The following is a 25,740-nucleotide window of genomic DNA, read 5'->3' as shown; positions in this document are numbered from 1 at the left end:
ATTCAAACAGAAATGTGAGGTCAGACTCTAACCTGCCACTTTTATTTTGCATGTCACTGTAGAAAGTGGGATGGGATAGTAGATAGGAACATTTATAAATTATATTCTGGAATTTACCACAGCCAGAGGCAGCCTACTAAGGGAAAGGACCTTAACACAAGATGCTGGATTCTCATTCCAACACCACTACCATCTTTCTGGTAGTGTTCTTAAGCTTTCTGTCTATGTTCTTAAGCTTCTGTCTATCTCATATTTTTCATTTGTAAAGTAAATGAATTGGCTTAGCAGTTCAGCACATGTATCTTGAGACCATGCTAATAAGTGACCCTGGTGCTCACTATATAACACGGGGGGTCAGAGATGAACAAGGCTTGGACCTTGCCCTCAAGCAGTTCCCAGCCTAGAAGGGGTGGAAGAGAGAAAGAAATCATGCAGAGTGTGAGCACACTATCACATCACAAAAAGTTGAATTGTGAGCTCTGTTCGTCCTGGAAGTGTGTCCAGCTTGTTCACTGCTGTATCTGAGTATCTGGCAGCACGTGCACACAATAGATGCTTAAGAGAGATTTACTGGGCTGGGCACAGTGACTCACACCTGCAATCCTAGCACTTTGGGAGGCCGAGGCAGGCAGATCACCTGAGGCCAGGAGTTGGAGACCAGCCTGGCCAACATGGTGAAACCTCATCTCTACTAAAATACAAACAATTAGCTGGGTGTGGTGGCATGTGCCTGTAATCCCAGCTACTCAGGAGGCTGAGGAAGGAGAATTGCTTGAACCCAGGAGGCAGAAGTTGCAGTGAGCTGAGATTGCACTGTTGCACTCCAGCCTGGGCAACAGGAGCGAAACTCCGTCTCATACAGGAATAAAGAGAGAGAGAGAGAGAGAGAGAGAGAGAGAGATTTACTGAATGAATGACTGTGACTGTGCCCTGTCCTTCTCCTGTTTCTGATCAGTTACATTCCCTTATTTGGAATTTTCCTCAGAAGAGCAGTCAGGGTTTGTCTGTGCATTTATTTAGATTTCTAATATGTTAACGAAAATTCTTTCAAAAATAAAAGTGCTTGACAAACAAAGCAATGATTTGGAATCTTGTGGAGCTCGAGTGTTATTTATTCCCCATTGCTATAGAAACATGCAGATGCAGCATGGATGTTCAGTAACATTTGTTGAATGAAAAAATACATGCTGTTCAATAAGTATAGGAGCATGTGCTCAACATCATTATTTATCATGGAAATGCAAATTTAAACCACAATGAGATACTATTGTACACCCACCAGAATGGCCAAAATTCAAAAGATTGACAATATCAAGTGTTGCCAAGGGTGTGGAGCAAATGTAACTTTTTTTTGAGGGGGGGGCTCACTATGCTGTCCAGGCTAAGCTCAAACTCCTAGGCTCAAATGATGCCTGGCTAGAACTCATACACTGCTGGTGGGAATGTCAAATGGTATAGCTACTTTGGAAAACTGCTTGGCAGATTCCACGAATGCTAAGCATATGTCTAACCGATTACTCAGCAATTACACTCCTGGGTTTACACTCAAGATAAATGAGTGTGTATAGCTACCAAAAGAATGTTTATAGCAACTTTGTAAATGCTCCAAAACGGAAACAACATAAAAGGCTATCAATAGAAAAACTGATACGTAAATCATGGTATAGCCATACAATGAGTTACTATATAGCCACAAAAAAGAATGAACTCTGCCATGCTTAACAACACAGATGACTCTCATAGCCAAACACAAAAGAGTACATACTATTTGGGTTTATTTTTATGACATTCAAGAACAGGCAAAACAAATCAATGGTCAGAATAATGGTTACGTCTTAACAGCATCCCAGGCAGAGGGCCCAGTATGTGAAAGAAATGGAGGCTTGACAAGGCATGGTGTGTTGAGCAAACAGCTAGCTCAATATGGTGGGAGGGTGGAAGGATGGTAGGGGCCATGGAGGAGGAGTGTAGGGAGGAGAGATTGGAAAGGTTATTTGGGATCATTTTGTGAAAGGCTCTATGGTAGTCATTAAGGCTATTGAGCATATAGTTCAGGTTTTCCCTGTTTTGGCTACTGGTAGGATTGTACTGCCTGGCCCTTTGTGGTTGGGTGGGGCCACGTTTCCATGTTTTGTTCTAGCCAATGATTTGCAACAGGAAGCGATGTGTGTCACTTCCAGACAATGCCATCCAGTTGTTAGTATGAGGCCCTCCAGAGCTCTTTCTGCCTCACTGGCATGCCAGTCGCCACTATTTGATGGTGGCTGCTCCATCAGCCTGGATCCCAAGGAAGACCCGAGCTCCCCCAGGGCTGATCACAATGCATATATAGTATGAGAAATAAACCTTTGTGGTTTTAGGTTGCTGAAAATGCCCATGGGGAGGTGATGATGTTGCCCTGAGAGTAATAACAGTGACAGCGAAGACAAGTACACAGATTTGAAATACGGTTTGAAAGTAGAACCAATAGGATCCATTGGTGAATTGGAAGTGAGGTATGTTAGGCTGAATAAATAATCCCCAAAGATATCCATGTGTTAGCCCCTGGAACATGTAAATGTTATATAGCAAAAGGAACTTTGTGTATATGATTAAAGACCCTGAATGAGGTGATTATCCTGGATTATCCCTGTGGGCCCTGAATGTAATCACTCCGGTCCCCTCCTTTTTTTTTTTTTTTTTTTTTTTTTTTTTTTGAGACAGCATTTTGCTCTTGTTGCCCAGGCTGGAGTGCAACGGCGCAATCTCGGCTCACCATAACCTCCACCTTCCAGGTTCAAGCGATTCTCCTGCCTTAGCCTCCGGAGTGGCTGGGATTACAGGCATGCACCACCACGCCCAGCTAATTTTGTATTTTTAATAGAGACAGGGTTTCTCCATGTTGGTCAGGCTGGTCTCGAGACCTCAGGTGATCCGCCCATATCAGCCTCCCAAAGTGCTGGGATTATAGGTGTGAGCCACCCCGTCTGTCCTGTAATCACTACTATTTTTATAAGAGGGAGGAAGAGGGAGATCTTACTACAGAGAAGGCAATGTGAAGACAGAAGGAAGGCGGGGGCATGGTGGCTCATGCCTGCAATCCCAATACTTTGGGAGGCTAAGGTGGGAGGATCACTTGAGCCCAGGAGTTTAAGACTAGCCTGGGTAACAGAGAGAGACCCTGTCTGTATAAAAAAATCAAAAATTAGCCAGGCATGGTGGTTCCAGCTACTTGGGAGGCTGAGGTGGGAGGCTGAGGCTGCAGCTAGCTGTGATTGCACTGCACTCCCAGCCTGGGTGATGGTGCGAGACCCTTTCTCAGAAAAGTAAAACAACAACAACAAAAATCAAAGGAAGACACTACATGGATGACTTTGAAGATAGAGAAAGGGACCACGGAATGCAAGGAATGCCGTTCTCAAACTGGAAAAAGCAAGGAAGTGGACGGGGTCCTCTAGAGGATGTGTGGCCCTGGTGACACGTTGACTTTGGCCCACTGAAACTGATTTCAGGATTCTCCCCTCCAGAACTTTGAGACGATGAATGTGTATGTCGTTGTTTTTACTTTTATTGTGGCAAAATATATATGACATAATATTTATCATTTAAACCATCTGCCAGGTGTGCACTCCAGTGGCATTAAATATATTCACCATGATATTAGGTAACCATCACCACTATCTATACCTGAAACATTTTCATCATCCCCAGCGAAAACTCTGTACTCATGAAACAATAACTCCCTCTTTCCCCCAACCCTCGGTAACCTCTGTTCTACTTTGTCTCTATATTCGCCTATACTAAGTACCTCCTATAAGTAGTATCATACAATATTTGTCCTTTGGTCTCTGGCTTGACTAAGCATAATTTTCAGGGTTGATCCATGTTGCAGCACGTATCAAGATGTTATTCTTTTTACCGCTGAACAGTATTGTGTTGGTTCATTCTCACACTGCTATAAAGACATACCTGAGACTGGGTAATTTACAAAGAAAAGAGGTTTAGTTGGCTTATGGTTCCACAGGCTGTACAGGAAGCATGACTGAGGAGGCCTCAGGGAGCTTTTACTCAAGGCGGAAGGCAAAGGCAGAGCAAGCTTCTTCGCAACGCTGGAGAAGGAGGACGCGAGAGAGTGTGGAGGTGCCGCACACGTCCAAACAACCAGATCTCGTGAGAACTCCATCGTGAGAACAGCACCAAAGGGGGAAATCCGCCCCCATGATCCAATCACCTCCCACCAGGTCCCACCTCCAATATTGAGGATTACAACTTAACATGGGATTCGGATGGGGACACAAATCCAAACCATATCAAATATTGTGGGTTGGTTTCAGCCACCAAATTTGTGATAATTTGTTAAAGCAGCTGCAAGAAACTAATACATGAGGGATGAGAGGAAAGAAGGCATGAAGGAGGATCCTTGGGCTTTTGGCTGAGAACTGGCTGGATTGAGATGCCATTTCCTGGGATAGAGGAATCCGAGAGAGCAACCTATGAGGGGTAGGGAAGCCACAGGCTCGTTTTGGCCATGTGAAGTTTTGAGATGTCTGTCAGGTCTCCAAAGGAAATGTTGAGGAGACAATCGGCCTTCCAGTTCTGGAATTCAGGGGAGAGCTGGGACTACATTTGGGAGGCATCAGCGTGAGGTGGTGCTTAGAGCCAATAGACGGGTTGAGGTCATCTAGGGAACGTGAATAGAGACAGAAGAGAAGGAGATTAAGCTATCATTCTATCCTTTGAAGGTGGGCAGAGGGGGAGGAATGAGCTGAGGGGGATGAGAAGGAGCAGTCAGGGAGGTGGAAGAAAACTCAGGAAAGTTTGGTATCGTGAAAGGGGAGAGGCCTGTGTTTCACTGAGGAGAGCATGGCTGATGAGGTTTTTACAGACTAAATAAGAGGAGACATTTATGACCTGGACAAGGGCAGGGTCTACTGAGGGGTTGAGGCGGAAGCAGGAGGGGAGTGAGTTAGAACATGGGAAAGTGTGTTAGCCTTCTTAACTCTCTGGAGAAGTTCTGCAGTGAGATGGAGCAGAAAAATAGGACATGGTAGAGTTTAAAAACTGCTTAAGGTGGGGGACATTGTTGTGGTTATTTCTTGCTAACAAGTATCCCAAAACTTAGTGGCTTAAAACAAGTCATTATTCAGTATGTCGTCACTTAATGTTGTTGATAGGTTCTTGGAAACTGTGACTTTAAATGAAGCTATGTGTAATGAAACCAATTTTACTATAGGTGAATTGATATAAACAAGAGTTAAGTTCCTGTGGTCACCAAATGTATAAATAAAGACCAAAACACTTCTAATGTTAAATATTAAAATAAATGGCCCAGTGCGGTGGCTCACGCCTGTAATTCTAGCACTTTGGGAGGCCGAGGCGGGCAGATCACGAGGTCAGGAGTTTGAGACCAGCCCCGTCAACATAGTGAAACTCCGTCTCTACTAAAAATACAAGAAATTACCTGGGCTTGGTGGCATGCGCCTGTAATCCTGGCTACTTGGGAGGCTGAGGCAGGAGAATCACTTGAACCTGGGAGGTGGAGGTTGCAGTGAGCCAAGATTGTGCCGTTGCACTCCAGCCCGGGTGACGGCGAGACTCCATCTCAAAATGATAAATAAAATAAAATAAATGTGAGTTATACATATATTTTATATTTAAGAAAGATTAATAAAAACAAGTAAGATAATTATTTAAGAAAGATTAATAAAAACAAGTAAGATAATTATTTACCTGCTTATTCCAGTTCAGGGTAGCAGGTGGCCAGAGCCTATCCTAGCAACTCAGGGTGCAAGGCTGGAACCAGCCCTGGGCAGGATGCCATCCCATTGCAGGGTGCACTCACACACACATACATACTCACTCAACCTTGAACCATGTAGACACACCAATGAACTTGATATGTACAGCTTTGAGTATGTGGAAGGAAACCAGAATGTCTGGAGAAAATCCAGGTAGACCTGGGGACAACCTGCAAACTTCACAGAGACAGTGGACCAATTTTGTTTTCTCATCAACATTATAAGAAAATGATATTGAATACAACAATATGATTTGAGGACCTGCTGTATTCGATTCCACGATTTTGTGGGTTAGGAATTTGGTTAGCGACCCCCTAGATGATTGTTTTGCTCCATGCAGCATGGACTGGGGTCATTGGTGGTATTCAGCGGTTGAAAGGGCTGGTTTTGAGGGCTCAAGGTGGCTTCACTCACATGCCTGGCACCTTGATGGGGATGCAATCTCAGCTCACTGCAACCTCCGCCTCCCGGGTTCAAACAATTCTCCCACCTAAACTTTCCCAGTAGCTGGGATTACAGGTGCTAATTTTTTGTATTTTTAGTAGAGATGGGGTTTTGCCATGTTGGCGAGGCTGGTCTCAAACTCCTGAACTCAAGTGATCCACCCACCTCGGATTCCCAAAGTGCTGGCTTTACAGGAGTGAGCCACCGTGCCCGGCCAGATCTTCCCTCTTGATGGGAAGACTGTCAAGGAATTTGCAGCCGTGCTTAAACCCCCCACAGATACAGAACATATTTACAAATTACATAAGAAGGCACCAGGGAGCGGGGAGAGGTGAATGATGCAGAAGAGAGAAGAGGAAACTGCAGGAATAAAGTCCTTCAGAGGCCACAAGGGGACAATACTCCGAAGGCACTCCTCACTGGGACAGGAGGAAATAAGATATGGTGAGGACAGGTGCACAGTGAAAAGATGAGGCTGTTCCCATAGGATGACTTCACGCTGCTCGATAATGTGCAGGTGAGCTCAACAGCTGATGGGTGGATGTGAAGGGTTGAGAAGAAAAGAGGGTAGGACAGTAATCTCGGAGAATTGGAACATTAGGTATTTTTTTGAAGCAGATTTTAATAGTGATGACATTTTGTCACTTCCGAAAAGATTATAATACATGATTATTAATCCTTAATAATATATTAACACAATCTCTTTACTAGCAATTATTATGTCAAGTATTTATGGAACCCATGAGATATACTCCACATTCTAGGTGTTGCTGACCAAGTCTTGTTTACCACACTTCTTTTAGGAGGGAGGCAAATGCTATTATTTCCATTTTATTGCTGCAGAAATTATATTCAATTTCATAAAGCAAATCTGATAAAGGACCCAAGATTAGAACTCTGAGAACATTTTTGAGGGAGGAGTGTTGAGAACATGGAGAATACTTGCTTGTTTTACTTGAGAGAATGTTTGGATTGCCAACTCTTAAGGAGATAAAAAAGATTATCTGGCAAAAGTTAGTCTTCAGCAAAATTACTTAGTAGGTGAAATCTTCTTGCATATGACGCCTCCAGTGTTAAAATCATGTTTGTAATTTATGTTCTGGAATTGCTTTCAGGAGGAGTTTCTGATACACGCACGCACACACACACTCCACAATTATCAGGATTATGTTTATTTATTAAATCACTCACCCAAATATTTTATTTATCCTAATCTCACAATTCACCTTACTTAGTCTCAGATATTTCAAAAAATCAAACCCTTATGAAAGTACTGAAAAATCATCAACAGTGAGGAAATTATGGAGAAGGTGAATCAGGCTTTGCTGAGAATTTCCAAAGGGGGGTTCCAAGGATGTTCTGAGCAGCTCCATTGCAAAGGTCCACACATACATCACAGAATCCCATTACGTCAGGCATGACTGAGGTCTTAGAGTCACCCAAATAAAACTTATCTATGTCCTCTGACCTCTCCTCCTTCTGACACTCTTTATATTTATCTACCAATTGGGTTTCCATTCATTCAATTAGTCAAACTAAAGATTGTAGGGTCAAGTTGACCCTCTGCTCCATTACTCTAAAATTCATTTGTTTCATTGCTCACGACGACCAGTTAGAAATGAGTTCAGCTATAAGGTACAGAAACCCCACCTAACAATGGCTTAAATACATTCGTTTATTTTTCTTACATAACAAAAAGTCACATCCACATTCAAGGCAGGAAGAATAGGAAGGGGAAGGGTGAAGCCAGCTGACTTTCCCTTTTGTTAGAATAGAAAAAGCTTTCCAAGAAATCTCCACAGTGTACTTCCCCTTAGGCCTCATTGGTCAGAATTGGATCCCACAGCCCCTCCCCGGCCCCACCAACCTGCAAAGGAAGCCAATAAGTTAGGGAACACGATTGTGATAATTGGCATAGACCAGTATAGATCACTGATCTGGACACATTGATTCAGCCGAAATCAAGTTCTGTTAGCAAGGAAGATGGGAAGATGGTTTCAGGTAAAAATGGTGTTGGCCACAGTTGCAATCTGCTCATTTTAGTTCTGAGGCAGCTGATTTTAGGTATGGCATATTGGCTCATGCCATATATAAATGGCCAGGTGTGGTGGCTCATGCCTGTAATCCTAGCACCTTGGGAGACTGAGGCCAGTGGATCGCCTGAGCTCAGGAGTTCAAGACCAGCCTGGGTAACATGGCAAAACCCTGTCTCTACCAAAAATACAAAAAATTAGCCGGGTGTGGTGGTGAGTGCCTGTGGTCTCAGTTACTTGGGAGGCTGAGGTGGGAGGATTGCTTGAGCCTAGGAGGTGGAGGTTGCAGTGAGCTGAGATGGCACTACTCCACTCCAGCGTAGGTGACAGAGACCCCATCTCAAACAAAACAAAACAAAACAAAACCCAAAGTCGCAAATACTAAGGGCGAGCCTCACAAATCCCTGTGGTCTCATATCTGACCAACTGTGCCCACATATATTTCTTACCCCCACACACAGTAACGTGTGCAGCCCCTTATCTTAAAAGGGTGAACTTTGGTTGAGTTACATGCAATGGGTTCCGCAGCTTCTTGCCAAGTGTTGGCTGCCTGTTTGCTCTCCTGATGTCTACCTGATTAAAAGAACCTTATAAAAGGAGGAAAAGGTCAGGGTAAAAGCATTTCATGCAGCCTCTAGAAACAGAACTCAGTCCCTAAGGAAAAGTCACCTCTCTCTGGTGGGCCTTGGCACCAACGATTGCCATGCACTAGTAAGAGTTGGGCCAACCAGTTGTAGGGGTGGAAAGGTCTCTGGTTTGGTGTTGTCTGTTGTCTCTGTCAGGAAAAAGGTAGAACTCTTCCCTCCCCTTCTTAACTCCACCTTTCACCCAGATTTGCAAGCAAATGTCAGATTGGACCAACCCAGTGGGAATTGGAGAACTTTTTAGCAGAAATTTTCACTATTTTGGCATTTGAAACCTAGTGTAAAGTAACTGGAAGAAAAAAGTGTCTATGGAGTTCTGTAGGTCTTTCTCAAACATGTTCTGAGAAAAACCAACTCAAGGACATTGTCACGAGTAAAGGTTATCTAGGGTCCTTGGCTCGGGAGGCCTTGCCATTCTCATGGGAAATCAAGAGTAGTGCTGAGGAGCACGCTCAAGTCAGAAGATTTTCATACAAATCCTTGATTCCCACATAGTAGCTGAGTGACTTTGACAAGTTGCTTGACCTCTCTGTGCACAGTTCCAATGTGTGCCAGAGCTGGTTTATCCCCACTGGAGAGACGGATGTTTGCATCTCTTCCCAACTCTGTGTCCACTGACATCATGTTGGCTGTGGTGGGAATCTTTACACCATGGGAACTGGCAAATCAGTGTTCCCCTAGCCCACAGAGTTGTAAACATTTACTGGTGTACCACTGCATGTTTCCTACTTTGTACAGTGGGCTGATAATACTTACCTTACCTAGGGGATGAATTGAGAGAACTCATAGGAGAAAAAAGTGATAGCCCTTAATACCTATGAGCTTTCTAATTCTTTTAGCCATGTAAATGTTTGCTATATTATTGTTGAGACTGCTTTTTGGAGAGGTGGGAGCTAATTTCACTTGCTCTGTCATTGGTTTGCAAAGCCGGTTACCCTTTTGGTATCCCTGTTGCTCCTGGGACCTATTTGACTGCCATGGCAATCTGTCAACCCACGCTGAAATTTGGCAAATTGCTTAACTTCATGGCCTGGCCGGAATAATGGGGTTGTGTTGGCAGAGAGACACCGGAGTCTCTAAAGAAAACACATGCATGGTACAAAGGTCCCAGATTATTACACCTGAGTGGGGGATATATCTTGACCTGATTGTGGTGTAGATGCACTGTAATCGATGGAGAAGTACAATGGCGTGATCTCAGCTCACTGCAACATCTGCCTCCCGGGTTCAAGTGATTCTCCTGTCTCAGCCTCCTAAGTAGCTGGGATCACAGGCGCACTCTACCTCACCCGGCTAATTTTTGTATTTTTAGTAGAGATGGGGTTTCTCCATGTTGGTCAGGCTGGTCTCGAACTCCTGACCTCAGGTGATCCACCTGCCTTGGCCTCCTAAAGTGCTGGTGTTACAGGTGTGAGCCACTGTGCCCGGCCAATTTCCATGAATTTCAAATGGCTTAATAGATAGCTTATGCAAATACAAACACAAAAACCAGGAGACAGGATGGTATAAAGATGAGAAAGACACACTCTGAAATGCCATCAGGTGTGTCTTAGGATACTGCTATGCTAGAATGGGATCGATTTCTTATTCTCCTTTTTGGGGATATCTCATCCTGCATTAGTCAGCTATTCCACAATGATGCTACTTAACACACTACTCCAGAACTCAGTGGCTTACAATAATGAGAATTTGTTCCAACACAAATTGTCTGTGGGCCAACTGATCTAGCTTCGCTTGGCTCCAGGCTGTGGACTCCATTTAGATCTGCTGCATGGATTCCATTCAGTGGCTCAGGTGATGACCTGGGGAATGCTGTTCTCACAGTGGAGGCAGGAGTACGAAAGGATTGCAAAAGCACAGGGGAGGCCCCTGCTCACATCACGCCCACTAACATCCCGTTGGCCAAAGGAAGTCAAATGGCCAAGCCCAACAGCAAGCGGGCAGGTAGTACATGCTACCCACGGTGGAAGAGGAGAGGGGAGCAAATATTTGCTCAACAGTGATCCAAACTGTCACACAAACCATCACACTTATTTGAAAATAAGCTGATAAAGTACTTTTCTAGTTAAAAATATGTTGTTAAAAATAACACTTTACATTTGTATTGCATATTATGGTTTTAAAAGCATATTTGCATCATTCTCTCACATATTCCTTCTAGTGACAGAGTGGAAAGGCAGCATCCCCATTTTTAAAGATGTGAAGATTCTGGCTGTATTATTTTCCTAGAACTGGTGTAACAAATTCCCATAAGCCTTGTGGCTTGAAACAGAAATTTATTCTCTCACAGTTCTGGAGCCTAGAAGTCCAAAATCAAGATGGCGGCAGGGCCATGCTGTCTCTGAAGGGCGCAGGGAGGAATGGTGTTTGCTGGCAGTCTTTGGGACTCCTTGACCTGCACCTGCATCACCCCGTCTCTGCCTCCATCATCACATGGCCTTTCCTGCTCTGTACCTCTTTTCTTTCTTTTTTTTTTTTTTTTAAGACGGAGTTTTGCTCTTGTTGCCCAGGCTGGATTGCAATGGCACGGTCTTGGCTCACTGCAACCTCTGCCTCCCAGGTTCAAGCGATTCCCCTGCCTCAGCCTCCCAGTAGCTGGGATTACAGGCGCCCAACACCAAGCCTGGCTAATTTTTCTATTTTTAGTAGAGATGGGGTTTCACCATGTTGATCAGGCTGGCCTCGAACTCCTGACCTCAGGTGCTCCGCCTACCTCGGCCTCCCAAAGTGCTGAGATTACAGGCGTGAGCCACCGCGCCCAGCCTATCTTTTCCTTTTCTTAAGGAAACCAGTCATATTGAATTTAGGACTCACCCTCATCCAGTATGACCTCATCTTTACTTGATTACATCTGCAAAGACCCTATTTTCAAATAAGGTCACATTCACAGGTTCTGTGTAGATGTGAATTCAGGGGGACACCATTAACTCAGTACACTGGCTGGCAGAATTTATGGCATCTATACTCTTTCTTGACAATTCCTCTGGTGTCTGGCATCCTCCCTGCCAAATCCATGCCACATCTCTAAGGCCAGAGCTTCTTAAACTTCTCTGGGCATAGATATCGCTGAGAGTCTTGTTAAAAGGCAGACTCTGACTCAGAAAGGTCTGAGTGGACCTTGGTGCTGGGACTAGGGTGAGCTGAGGAGGTGCCCTGTATGACTCTGACAGTGAGAACTTCCTTAAATGCTGTGCCTGGGGTGCCTCACCTGTGCCACCCTAGTCCTGGCCCTGTGAGATTCTGCGTTTCTAACAAGTGCTGCTGGGCCAAGGACCACACTTTGAGTTGCAGTCCGCGTGGGTTTAATGCTTGGTGTCTCACCCTCAATAGTAATGAGGGTGTTTCCATTTTGAAGTTGGATGTCTGTAACTCCTAGAAAGGAAGCAGTGGTTCTGCTACATTTTTCTTTTTTTTTTTTTAAAAAAAATAACATTGGATCACATGGGCTGGGCTGGATACCAGTAATGTTGGTTCTTTAGTAACATTTCAGGAAATTAAGTTGGTAGCACAGAGATTCAGGGCCCCTTTGTAAGCACCTGGTCAGACCTTCATCCCCAACCCTCCTGGGTTCCCAGAATATCTCACCGTTAGTTCTGCCTCCTGACTTTTGTAGCACTGCCTGGAAGTGGTCTTTGCTCTCTTCCAATAGCCTCCTCTACCAGCCAGGGGCTGGGCCCAAACCAGCTACCCCATCACCAGCAATAGAACCTATAGAGCCTATGCACTGAGCCCTGACCCCAGGCCTTGTTGCAAGCCTTACTCTTTCCTTAAAGACATATATATATATATATATATATATATATATATATATATATATATATCTTTATAAGTATATATTTATATACTTATTTAAAAGTTTTATTTTTAGAGACAGAGTTGTGCTTTGTTGCCCAGGCTGGAGTCCAGTGGTGCAGTCATAGGTGTCTATATTTTTGAACCTCATTTGTCTTCCCTGTTACTGGCCCCATTTATGTCCATCAACATATCTCTTGAGTCAGAGGGCACAGGCTTGGGGCATTGGGCCCTCCCTCCCCCAGGTCCTCTGCTTCTCTTACACAGGTCTCTGCTTTCTCTCCATGGTCCACTTTTCCATCTGAGGTATGTCAGAGAGCAGCCAGAGGCCTCCCTGCCCAACTTCCAGGGGTGAAGAAGAGAGACACTCTCCTGTTAAGACCCCACACAGCGTATGTCATTTGCAGTGGCTGGGGAGAAGTGGTTATAGGATTTTTTCCTCTGTAATGACTGAAGATACTGAGGCATATGGGGAATTATGGGTGTTTTTGGAACTCACACAGTGAGTTGGAGAAAGGGGATAAATCGTTATAGCGGAAAGTATCTTCCCCACAGGTGTCAGGAGCATTCTCATTCAGGTTTTTAAAAAATTGGGACTCCTCTGAGATAACTGAGCCTTTACAAAAATTATCATGATTATTTTAAATAGAGACAGGGTCTTGGTTTTGCCCAGGCTGGTCTTGAACTCCTAGGCTCAAGCAATCCTCCCGCCTTGGCTTCCCCAAATGCTGGGATTACAGATGTGAGCCACCACACCCGGCCAATCACTGAGTCTTGATGCAACATGAAATATGTGGGCAAATGTCAGGGTAGCTTTTTCTTTTCTATAGTTATTTATTTATTTTTATTTTATTTTTTGAGATGGAGTCTTGCTCTTTCACCCAGGCTGGAGTACAATGGTATGATCTCGGCTCACCGCAACCTCTGCCTCCTGGGTTCAAGTGATTCTCCTGCCTCAGCCTCCCGAGTAGCTGGGATTATGGGCATGCCTGGCTAATTTTGTATTTTTAGTAGAGATGGGGTTTCTCCATGTTGGTCAGGTTGGTCTTGAACTCCCGACCTCAGGTGATCCGCTCGCCTCGGCCTCCTAAAGTGCTGGGATTACAGTCATGAACCACTGCGCCCGGCCTCCCCTCTTTCTGATAGCACTCAATATTTCCACACAACTCCAGTGAGGTTCAAGGAATTGGAAAAACTTTAATGCAAGTGAAGGCCAAGGGCTTCACCTTTTCAGATTTTCCAGTTATGATTTCCCGGACTTCAAGAGTCCTTGGATGTAGGGTGCATGAGAAGGAAAGATGAGTGAAATAACAAAGAGGAACGCTCCCCTTCTTTCTCCTACCCCTGAGAGATTCTGGGGTGACAGCGGTGGAAGGGGAGGAGGCAGGAAAGTCACGCTATGTGAGAAAATAATAAAAATGAATATAGAGATACTAAATGTAGAAGCCAATTTTTTCTTTTTTTTTTTTGAGACAGGGTCACTGAGGCTGGAGTGTGATGGCATGATCATAGCTCACTGCCACCTTGAACTCCTGGGGCTCAAGGGATCCTCTCATCTCAGCCTCCCAAGTAGCTGGGGCTACAGGCATGTGCCACCACGCCCAGCTAATTTTAAAGTCTTTGTAGAGATGTGGTCTCGTCATGTTGCCCAAGCTATTCTTGAACTCCTGGGCTCAGGTGAGCCTCTGTCTTGGCCTCCCAAAGTGCTGGGATTACAAGGTGAGCCACTATGCCCAGCCCCAAAAAAAGAAACCTTGTGAGTTAAAAAAAAATTTTTAAGTGACTTTAAAAGACAGATATTACAAAATATCTTGACTTCCTGTGTTAAATGAGTTTTCAAATTAAAGTTCCTCATTTGCTTACTTTTCTGACCTTGGGACTAAAAATGAAACTTTCCCAGAATTAAGTGTGGTGGCTCACGCCTGTAATTGCAGCACTTTGGGAGGCTGAGGTGGGCGGATCACCTGAGGTCAGGAGTTTGAGACTAGCCTGACCAACATGGAGAAATCCCGCCTCTACTAAAAAATATACAAAATTAGCCAGGTGTGGTGGTGCATGCCTATAGTCCCAGCTACTTGGGAGGCTGAGGCAGGAGAATCACTTGAACCCGGGAGGCGGAAGTTGTGGTGAGCCAAGATCATGCCACTGCACTCCAGCCTGGGCAACAAGAGTGAAACTCCATCTCAAAAAACAAAACTAAAAACAAAAAACAAAACAAAGAAAAAAACCCCAACACTCTAAGCACCTCATTTCTCTGGCTCCCAGACGTTTTCGGTCTAGCCTCTCCTCCCATAGCTAACTGCTGTTAATGCCCTTGGTTCTCTTTTACCGGTCTGAGCCTGAGCTTGGGAACGCCTGCTCTGGAGCTGGGGTAAGGGGCATTTCAAGGCTGGGCAAGGCTAGGGAAGGAAGGGTGGGGTTTGCCGGGTTAAGCTTAGTGGCTTCTGGAGTCAAGACAAACACTGCTCATTATGAGGCGGTGTGACCCTGGGCAAGTTCACCTTCTGAGCCTTTCTTCTACCCTCTATGGGCTGACATGAGAATTGCACAACGGGATATCTATAAACTGCGTGTCACTAAAGCAAAGTGCCCTCAACATTCAGCCATCGGAATCAGAGGCTTCTGCTGTTCTATTGCTGCTGGGGATATTTCTTTGCTTGCTGGTGTGTGTGTGTGTGTGTGTTTTAATATGGATCTGGAAGGAGACAAAAGCGCTCACGATAAGGCAGGATATGCCAGGAAATCTGTGACCAAGTCAGTGAGAAAGGAGTTGAAACCAGCGGGTAAGTGAGGTTTCTAAGTGGCTCTCTGAGGACCCCCAGAATCTGCCACTCCCCAAACCACGGGAGGGAATGACCTGGACTTTTGGCGCTGTGAGGAGAGATACATGTTAGACCTCAGAGTTGCAATCCCTTTTCATAATAGAGGAAACAGTCACCTTTTTGGAGACAGTAGGTTGGAGAGGACACAACAGGACTGTACTCAAGTCCGTACAAATCTTTTACTTAAAAGTCATATAAAAGAATAAAAAATGCAGATTTCGGAATCCAGTGTAGATAAGGAAGCAAATGATGTTGAAAGGTGCCCATTAATTTAAAATTTCATCATAGGAAGCTGGGTGACCTTTTGCACTCAATATTAAAAAAACTGTTAAGTTGCTCTTTGGAACAGTAGCATTTAGGGGTTTTTTTTTTTGTCACGCTTGTTTATTTCTTTGGGATGCTGTGTGTGTCACGGAAGAAATGTGCCCCTGAAAATTGTAACCAAACAAAGTTTGGTTAAAACCAGTTAGTTCCTTTGTTTTCATGGAAATGTCAGACAACTATGAAAGCTAAGGAAGCGCGTTGAATGGAAGGTCTGGCTTTGGTAAATTAGGCAGAGATGTTTTCAGCAGCAAACAGGTAAAATCTGACATCAAGAAGCATTATTTTAATGTAGGGCCGGTTATAATCTTAAAGAACTGACTAGGTTCTAAAATAATAGAACTGAGAAATAGGACTGAGAAATGACCAACACCAAGTATAACACAGTACACTCAGCACTTGTTTCTATAGAAAACATTTCAAATCAAGTTCTTTATGATGTGAACCAGATTTTCCAAATGCCTAAACCACTTCTGAGCTTTAAGCAAGGCCTCAGAAATTCAGCGGGTTCCTGGGAGGCTTCATTCACATTCGCCTCTAAGGAGAGGCTAAAAGAGGAATTTCCAGAAGGCAGCTACTGGCTCAGAACCAGGGGGTCCCTTGCCCAGTCTGTCTCTGTGTGGCTCCCGGAATTGCTGAGGGCTCATTTCTCAGAGGGCTTCACTGGAAAATAAAGCAACAACTGACACTCGTGGGCCTCGGCACTCTGGCCAGGCCCCCTGAGGGGATACATCCTAGGAGAACTGAAAAATGGGATTGGAGCTTTTGCCTTATCCTTGCAACCCAAGTTCTTTGTGTGGCTGAACATCTATGAAAAAATAATCAAATATTGTCTGATATTTCCCTGTACTTCTGGTATTGCTTTTAACCTCAAAACCCACCCCTCCCACCTCTAACAAACCAAAATGGAAAATGACAATTCAGGCAGCTGTTAATTGGCTCACTCGCTCAAGGCAAGCGCTGTCTCAAGGCAGAAATGACACAGCAAAAAACAGGGGGGGAGAAAAAAGTCTATTATTGGCTCATGATTTACAAAAGCCAAAGGCCTTTAGAGAAAAGGCCAGGAGTCATACCAACACAGATCCCAAATCCAGGAGAACACAGACCAGCAGTAAGAGGGACGCTTCCCGTCAGACCTTGGACATGGTGGTCTTTGAGAATAGGTCTGCCCTTCTCTCCCTGACCAGTTGGGATAGAGACTTGACTGGAATCCTTGACGCTGATAGGTGTGTCTACGGACAGAGAGGACTGTGCCTGTCTTCCTGAATCCCAACCCAGAGTAGAAGCAGTTGAGACATGGATCTGGGTTGAGAAATGGGTTTTCCTGTCCCCCTGTGTCACCCACGTCTTCACAAAGGACTTACAGGTGGCTGAGAGATCTGTAGGAATGGAATGGGGATTGCAGGTGGCCCAAGAAACCTGAGGAGACCAATGACTAAGACCAGATGTGGGTCAGTGGTCATCTTGGCAGGTATCACTGTGGACAGATGACACTGAGGGCCACTGCTCTGACCTTGGGTCGTCAACTGCTACCTGCTTGCCCCATCCCTCTCCTTTCTACCCCTAGACCTTCACCTCCAGGGAAAAAGTGTGTGTAGGAACTCCCTCTGCCATTTTGAAAAGACAAGAGCTAAAAGCAGTTCCATGAAGGACAGGCATTTAGTTTCATACCTGAGTTTGTGAAATAAGAGTTGTTCTTTCTTCACGTGATTTTTACCTTTCTGTCTTCTCCACTGACTTAGTAATGAGACAGATCAGGACAAGGATACTTGTAGCCATCCACCTGGCAGGTTCTGCAAGTCACAGAACTGTAACCACATACTGGGCCTTAGAGCAACCTTAGGGCACCTCCTTTTCTCCTGCTCACCCATTTTCTAGAAAAAAATGAGAGGCTCCTTCCATGGCTGGCAGCACAGGGCAAAGTAAGGAAAGGGATGTGCCAGCAGTGGGTTTGAATGAGGTGAGGACTTGGGTGACCAGCGGCGAACGTATGTTGTCTGTTAGTCCAGTATCTACATGCTGGGCAAGTTATGGATCCCATCCCTCCGGGGAGGGGCACCTTTGGCTTGCCCTGTTGGTGTGAGCTGAGCATGCATGCTTGCTTCAATCCTGACCGCCGGTCAATTTGTGGAATAAGTCCTCGTCGAGTGTTTCATTCTGGTCCTTGGAGCGGGTAGACAAGAAAATGTAGCCGCCAATGTACTCATGCACAATCTTGCAATCTGCACTCAGGCAGGTGAATGCAGTAAAGACGTTTTGGTCAAACTCGATGACCACCTGGAAGAGGAAGGCACAGAGAAGCTTAAACTCTGACAAGGAATGATGAGAAAGAGGCGCTTTGTTGGACTGGCCCCTGGAGCTGAGGGCTGCTGAGGTAGATGACAGATGGCTATCCCCCTAAAACGCACAGAAAACCATCACTTCCATTAAACACTTCCAGAAATATCTTTGCTCTCTTTGCGCCCTCTGGTGGTGTTGACTTTGCTGCACATCTGGTTTTAAAAACTCCCAGCACATTTTCTGTCTATAGTTTAGATATAAGGATTTTGCCCAAGCACCCCCTATGTTGGGGAGCAGGGTGCTTCGCAGGCACTTTATTTTTATTTATTTATTTTTGAGATGGAGTCTCTCTCTGTCACATAGGCTGGAGTACAGTGGCACGATCTCAGGCCACTGCAACCTCTGCCTTCCAGGTTCAAGCGATTCTCATGCCTCAGCCTCCCAATTAGTTGAGATTACAGGTGTGTGCCACCACACCTGGCTAATTTTTGCATTTTCAGCAGAGGCGCGATTTCACCATGTTAGCCAGGCTGGTCTTGAACTCCTGACCTCAAGTGATTCACGCCTCGGACTCCCAAAGTGTTGGGATTACAGGCGTGAGCCACTGCACCGGCCTGCAGGCTCTTTAATGAATAATAAAAGGCTGCCTGAATTTTCTTATAGCCACCGCCCCGAACCCCTTCCTAGCTGAAAGTCATAAACTCTAAGCACTAGAAGAAAGACTTAGAGACTTTGCTGGTTCTCAACCTTGGCTGCCCATTGAAATCACTTGTGGACCTTTAAAAATTGTTAATACCTCGCTCTTCTTCCCAGAGATTCAGATTTAACTGGCCTTGGGTGTGTTCTGGGCAGTGGTATTTTAAAGCTCCCCAGGTGATCCTTATATGCATCAAGGCTTTAGAGCTACTGCCTTAGAGGGCATCTAATCTCTGAACTTGATTTTACAAATAAGCACCCAGATGGTTATCAATACTGCTGAGAGGAAGTCAGGGTTCTTAGCAAATGTGTGAGTCTCTTACCATCCCTCTACTTTCTATTGGAAAATGAGAATGCCAAAGGAATGAGGGAAGATTGAGTCTATATCAGCACCATTGGACTGTTTTAATTAATTCAAGAATGAATGAAACAGGGTCTTGCTTTGTCACCCAGGCTGGAGTGCAGTGGCACAATCATAGCTCACTGTAACCTCGAACCTCAAGTGATCCTCCCTGGCTAAGTAGCTGAAACTACAGGTGCACGCCATCACACCGCTAGTTCGCCTTTTTTTATTTTTTATTTTTCAATTTTCTGTAGAGACAGGGTCTCAATATGTTGCCCAGGCTGGTCTCGAACTCTTGGCCTCAAGTGATCCTCTCACCTTGGCCTCCCAAAGCACTGGGCAGAATGTTTTAAATTAGCGGCAGGATGCTAAGGCGCCTCTAACTTCATCTAGAATTTTCCATGATAGCTCCTGAACTTAGCTCCTAGGATGGGAGATAATGGGAGGCTGTAACACAGGCTAAGGGTTTGAGGGCTCCTGGTTTTAAAAGGTGAAGCTTTTCTCAGTCATCACTATGGACCTCACTTGCTGCTTCAGCAGTTTTTCCCTTTTGAGCCTGGAATGCTCTCCAGGTGAGCAATTGAATCTTCAAGTCCTCAATCGGGTTTCTTGGCAGCCAGTCAGATGAGGGCTTTTCTGGATTTATTTTGTGTAGCAGTTACATCTCCAGTAGTTTCTGGTAAGTAATCATCAACCTAAATCCTATATAATCCTATGCTGAGTCAATGAAAATTAATGCAATTGCTCAGTAATTTTAGAACCTGTCTGTATTGACAGTCTGCGTGGAGACTACGCCAACTTGCAGTGCTAATGCAAGAGCATTTGGCCTGTGCTTGTTAGGAAGCTGCCCAGAATTGCATATGATTATTTTAGCAGACAATTACCACATACTTGTGGTTTCTTAGCTCAAATAGAAGAATACCTTTCAAAAATCAGAATAATCTGCAATTCTGAGGGAACACACATTATAGGCTCAACACTGAAGAGCAAAACTTTCACTTTACCTGACGGGTTTCCCAGTTTACATTCCACTGTTTGATATTTGTGAATCTCCATGTTGTCACTGGAATCCCGGTGGCTGCATCAATTTTAATCAACCTGTTATATGAAACTCCCAGAATGTCATCTTTTTTGCTTCCTTTAAATCTGAAAAGAATCATAATATTAGTTAAGAGAAGCAACTGCTTCCTATAATACAATGTTCATTCACATATAACTTCTTAAAAATACTACCAGTATTTCTAAATCATTTCAGAGGAATGGAAAATGAAGAATTAACTTTCTGCAGGGGGGCATTTTTATTGTGATATAGGGAACATGAAAAAAGAATGAAGGCTACCCTGCAGATGGTCTTTAAGTAAAACTGACATCAGAGAAAAATAAAATAAGACGGAATCAAATAAATTCATTCAAAATGATTACTGACTCTGTGTAGGGCACTCTTCTAGGCATGGGAGATATCGTAGTGAACTAAATGGATGGAAAATTTCTGACTGTGGGAGGGAGAAGATCATGAGTAGGAGGTACATATGCCAGATAAGATGAAGGAAAATAAAGTTGGAAGGGCTACAGGGAACACTGGCAATGAGGTGGCTACAGTTTAAAACAGCAAGGTCAGTGAAAAGGTGACATTTGATCAAAAATGGATATGCATGAGAATGTGAGACATGTGGATATCTGGGGAAAGAGTATTCCAGGCAGAGGGCACAGCCACTTTAAAAAAAAATTTTTTTTTTTTTAATGTGCTTAGGGACTGGCCAGGAGGCCCATGTGGCTGACACAGTGAAGGAGGGGAGAGAAATGTGAGTTCAAGAGCAAAGGTCTTGTAAGCCACTGTAAGGATCTGGCTTTTACTCTGAGTGAGATAAGAAATCCTTCAGATTTCGTGTATGTGTGTGTTTTAGAGACAGGGTCTTGTTATGTTGCCCAGGGTAGTCTTGAACTCCCGAACTCAGGCAGTCCTCCTGCCTTTGCCTCCCAAAGTGCTGGGATTACAGGCATGAGCCGCCACACCTGTCCCAGATGGTTTTGAGCAGAGACTTCACAAAATCTGATTTAAGATTTTAAAAGGATCCCTGTGGCTGCTAAGTTGAAAACTTAGGGGGACCAGGGTCGAGGCAGGAAGACCAAGAATGCTTTAAGAACTGAGGCCTGGCTGGGTGCGGTGGTTCACACCTGAGATCCCAGCACTCTGGGAGGCTGAGGCAAGAGGATTACTTGAGGCTGAGAGATTGAGAGCAGCCTGGGTAACATAGTGAGATCCCATCTCCTAAAAGAAAGTTAGCTAGGTGTGGTGGCTCACAAGTCACAGCTACTTGGGAGGCTGAGGTGAGAGGACCAAGTGAGCCCAGGAGTTTGAGATTATAGTGAGCCATGATTGAGAGAATGGAAGAAAGGAATTGGAGGTAGTGGGTAAGTACAATACATTCAAGAAGTTTTACTGTAAAGTAGGGCAGTGAATGGGGACGGCAGCTGGAGAGGGATGCAAGAAGGGGATACTGATGTGAAAATTGATGTTGCAGGAGACAGAAAAGCATAATTAAAAAAAAAAATCCTAGCTGAATATGTCACTTTTCAGATCATTCTTATCTTCTGCATGTCACCCTTGATTAAAATTTACTCCACTTTTTTCCTTCATTTCACCACCTTAATGCTTAATATCAGAAGTTAACCCACTTCTTACTCCACCTGCTTCTCTCTAACCTATGGGAATTCCCTGGGCTGCTCCCCATTATCCAGGGAGCGGTGAAGCAAAGACCTAGGTTTCTTGGGTATCAGCAGATCCTGATTCTGCCAGTCATCTTATACATAGCAGGGCTGCTCCAGCCTTTGACTCTGGCCTTGGAAAAAGCAGATCTTTGCCATACCCAGGGCCACTGCCTCAAAGCCTCACCTCCATAAACAGGTGTTAGAGATAGAGGGAGGCACAGGGGGGAAATAGCTGGTAAAGGAGGAGTTGTCACCAGAAACTTGTTCAGGCCCACACCACGCTTCACTACATATCAGGCACTTTGCTTGCAGGCTGCGCTGGATTCTCTCAACACAGTAGGTTTGGAATGCCCATCGAACACATGGAGAAGCTGTGGCTTGGGGAGGGCAACAAAAATGCCCAGGCCACAGAACTAGCAGAGGCAGAGGTGCGACTGAAAGCTGGGCCTGGTCAGTTCAAGTATTTTTGTGGTTTTCACTATGCGGGCTTGACTTGACTTCAGAGTTACAGGTAGGGGTGTGTGTGTGTGTGTGTGTCTGCACATGGACATGTATGCACACACATAGTGGGGATCCAGTAGAACTCTGCCCTTCCTCACTCCTTTGTTGGAGTAAGTAAAGCAGAAGGAGTTGCTTGTTTGGGACAAACGTTGGGGACTGATGTTAAATGAGATATTTCAGTGAATAGGAAAGTCCATTTTTTCTTGTTGTTTTGTTTTTGTTTTAGAGACAGTCTCACTGTGTCACCTAGGCTGGAGTACAGTGGCACGATCTCAGCTTACTGCAACCTCCACCTCCCAGGTTCAAGTCATTCTAGTGCCTCAGCCTCCTGAGTAGCTGGGACTACAGCTGCACACCACCACGCCCAGCTAATTTGTTTGTGTTTTTAGTAGAGATGGGTTTCACCATGTTGCCCAGGGTGGTCTTGAACTCTTGAGCTCAGGCAATCCGCTCACTTTGGCCTCCCAAAGTGCTAGGATTACAGGTGTGAGCCGCCGCGCCCGGCTGGAAATTCTGAATAGACTCCCCTGTTAGAAGTAATGGAGAAATGGAGTCTTTGGAAAGGGCCAAGAAAACAAAAACTGTCAACACTTAAAAATACAAACCAATTTTCCCACCCCCAAATTATAAGATGAGAAAGTGACAGTATTTGCTGTACTGCAGGATTGGGTGTAGATTTTGCTTAAGCATCAGTCTTCTTTACTGAACTGAAAAATGTAATCTGATTTACAAGCATGCTTGTGGATATGTTTTGGGAAACCATCCATTGTATACAGTGGGGCAGAGCCATAGTGCTGGGCAGGGATAACAAATGAGGACACAGGGCTTTATGCCAAGGTGTGCCCTGGACTAGGGGGTGAACTTGGACAAGTCACTTAAGCTGTCTTTCTGGGGGCAATAGATGGGCCTCGTATGCATCCTTCAGATCCAGAAATCTTCAGAGACCAGGGGGAACAGGGTTGCTACCTGATAAAGCTAGGTAGAAATAAGACAGAGCTTGCTGGGGCCTCTCTAAAAACCTAAAAATTCTGCAAAGCCACACCACGAGACACAGTATGAGATACAAAAATGAGAAAGCTGACATGAAAGAAAGTCATAGCCAGGTGTGGTGGCTCATGCCTGTAAACTCAGCGCTTTGGGAGGCTGAGGTGGGAGGACTGCTTGAGATCAAGAGTTCGAGGCCACCCTGGGTGGCAAAGTGAGACACCCCCAACCTGGATCTCTTGGGGGAAAAAAAAAAAAGAAAAGAAGTTACAGATTTCATAAAATCAGTATGTGATGTTTACCGTCTGGTGTTGGAAATGTAGTTATCCTAAAAGAACCTCCTTTTAAAATTTCCTTTCCCACATCTAGCTGAGTTTCAGGGGTGTTGGCACTTAGAAGGTATGGAAAATGTTTATGAGCAGCCCAAAGTATCAGGGCTATTTGTAAAAGGGCAATATTCTCAAATAAAAAGCGTTCTATATTCTACACTAAATAAGAAAACTGGGGCTCCCCAAAAGCCACTTAAAATTGAATGGAAAGTGTGAGAAACAAGTGAACATTGTAATCACCTGACAAGGTAGTAGGTGAGGCCGAACTCAGGCAGTGACTGCCATGCCTGGATGAACCGCAGCTTGGCTTCGACCAGGGGCATCTGGGCCACATTCTGGTGCGCCTCCAGGATCCGGGCAGCCAGCTGAACAGAAACAGACATGAACCTCTCCTCACAGGCACCGGCTGCTCTGTAATCACCCTGTTAGCTCCGGATCCCCCGTAAGAACCATACACTCAAGGCCCGATTGTGCTCTACAAAGACAATCCATTCTCATCCATTCGTTCTCTCTCTTTTTCTACAAGATACAACAATCACTGGGAGAAGCAGGAAAAGGATCACCCGACACATAAACTTCTAAAGTTGGTGCAGTTGGAGAGCTCTGGGATCCCTCTTTCTGAGGTCCGCGGAGTGGCCACAGACAATGGTTCTACATGAATCAGCTCATCTGTGCAACTTTTAACCCATTCCTATAGAAGCATAATTTGATTTATTAATTTGTGAGAACTAAAGCATTAAGTTCAATCTGGGAATACCTGCATGTTTAGTCAGCAGTACAGTCACCTCTAACAAAATTAACAATAATTTCATAACATCATCTCATATTCAGGACATAGTCAAATTTCACCATCAACTGATTTTTTCATGATGATACTCTTAATCAGATGGAATTACTCCTTTTTTTTTTTGGAGACAGAGTCTTGCTTTGTCACCCTGGCTAAAGTGCAGTGGTGCAATCTCAGCTCACTGTAGCCTCCACTTCCTGGGCTAGAGCAATTCTCCTGCCTTAGCCTCCCAAGTAGCTGGGATTACAGGTGTGCACCACCACATCTCACTAACTTTGTATGTTCAGGATAGAAGAGATTTTACCATGTTGGCCAGGCTGGTCTTGAACTCCTGACTTCAAGTGATCCGCCCACCTTGGCCTCCCAAGTGCTGGGATTACAGGCGTGAGCCACCATGCCCAGCTGGAAATCCTCCTTTTATTTTTGTTTGCATAAAGAATTTACTGCAAACAATTGCCCTAACACGATGAACAGTACCTGTTTAGATTTGTGTTTTTTTGCACACCGTGGTGACACAAAACATTCTGGGTTCATATCCATGTTTTCGAGACTGGAAGCCACCTGAGATGCAGAGTTCCTGTTTTTCATCCTCAGAAAGGAAAGGATGTTGAGGACCTCTGGCTGGTAGGAGCTGTCTGCCATGGTTTTGCCCTTCGATGCCAACATACAGGCCGCCATCCATTGGGCGTATTGATTCTCCTGCAACAAACAGCAGAAGGTTGAGAAGCACGCTCAAGTGCAAAGCCCCCTGCTGCACACAGCGGGGGACCTGGGCTTTCTTCCCCGTTACATTGCAAAACCATCACCTTCCAAGCAAGAAGTGAAGTGGCACACGTTTTGAGTGACTGCTCATCACCTAATGTAACACCTGACAGTGGCTTTTGAGTCCTGCATTGAGTTTCTAGATGCTGGGAGGCTAGAGGATAGGAATGTCAACTTTGATAAATTGCATGCAGGGAATTTTGCATTAAAGATGATCCAAGGGCCGGGTGCGGTGGTTCATGCCTGTAATCCCAGCACTTTGGGAGGTTGAGGTGGGTGGATCACTTGAGGTCAGGAGTTTGAGACCAGCCTGGCCAACATAGTGAAACCCTGTGTCTACTAAAAATACAAAAATTAGCTGTGCATAGTGGCAGATGCCTGTAATCCCAGTTACTCAGGAGGCTGAAGCAGGAGAATCCCTTGAACTCAGGGGATGGAGGGTGCAGTTAGCAAAGATTGCACCATTGCACTCAAGCCTAGGCGACAGAACAATAGTTTGTCTTCAAAAAAAAAAAA

General features: G+C 44.8%; 1 protein-coding gene across 3 annotated transcripts in view; it reads right to left on the bottom strand.

Moving 5' to 3' along the window:
* Nucleotides 1-15,679: 15,679 nt before the first annotated feature.
* Nucleotides 15,680-25,740, bottom strand: part of FERMT1 (FERM domain containing kindlin 1) — a 53,568-nt gene continuing 43,507 nt past the window's right edge. For all 3 annotated transcript variants that reach the window (XM_008018604.3, XM_008018594.3, XM_037990694.2), the window contains 4 exons: nt 24,940-25,161; nt 23,916-24,040; nt 20,157-20,298; nt 15,680-18,110 (listed from right to left, as the gene is read on the bottom strand). In XM_008018604.3, the coding sequence (XP_008016795.1) occupies nt 17,937-18,110; nt 20,157-20,298; nt 23,916-24,040; nt 24,940-25,161 (663 nt within the window). In that variant the 3' untranslated portion in view covers nt 15,680-17,936. The remainder of the gene's footprint in view (nt 18,111-20,156; nt 20,299-23,915; nt 24,041-24,939; nt 25,162-25,740) is intronic.

The sequence above is a fragment of the Chlorocebus sabaeus genome, chromosome 2 (assembly GCF_047675955.1).
Source record: "Chlorocebus sabaeus isolate Y175 chromosome 2, mChlSab1.0.hap1, whole genome shotgun sequence".
NCBI classification, from domain to species: Eukaryota; Metazoa; Chordata; class Mammalia; order Primates; family Cercopithecidae; genus Chlorocebus; species Chlorocebus sabaeus.
Note: the sequence above shows the minus strand (reverse complement) of the source record. Positions and strands in the feature narration are given on the sequence as shown.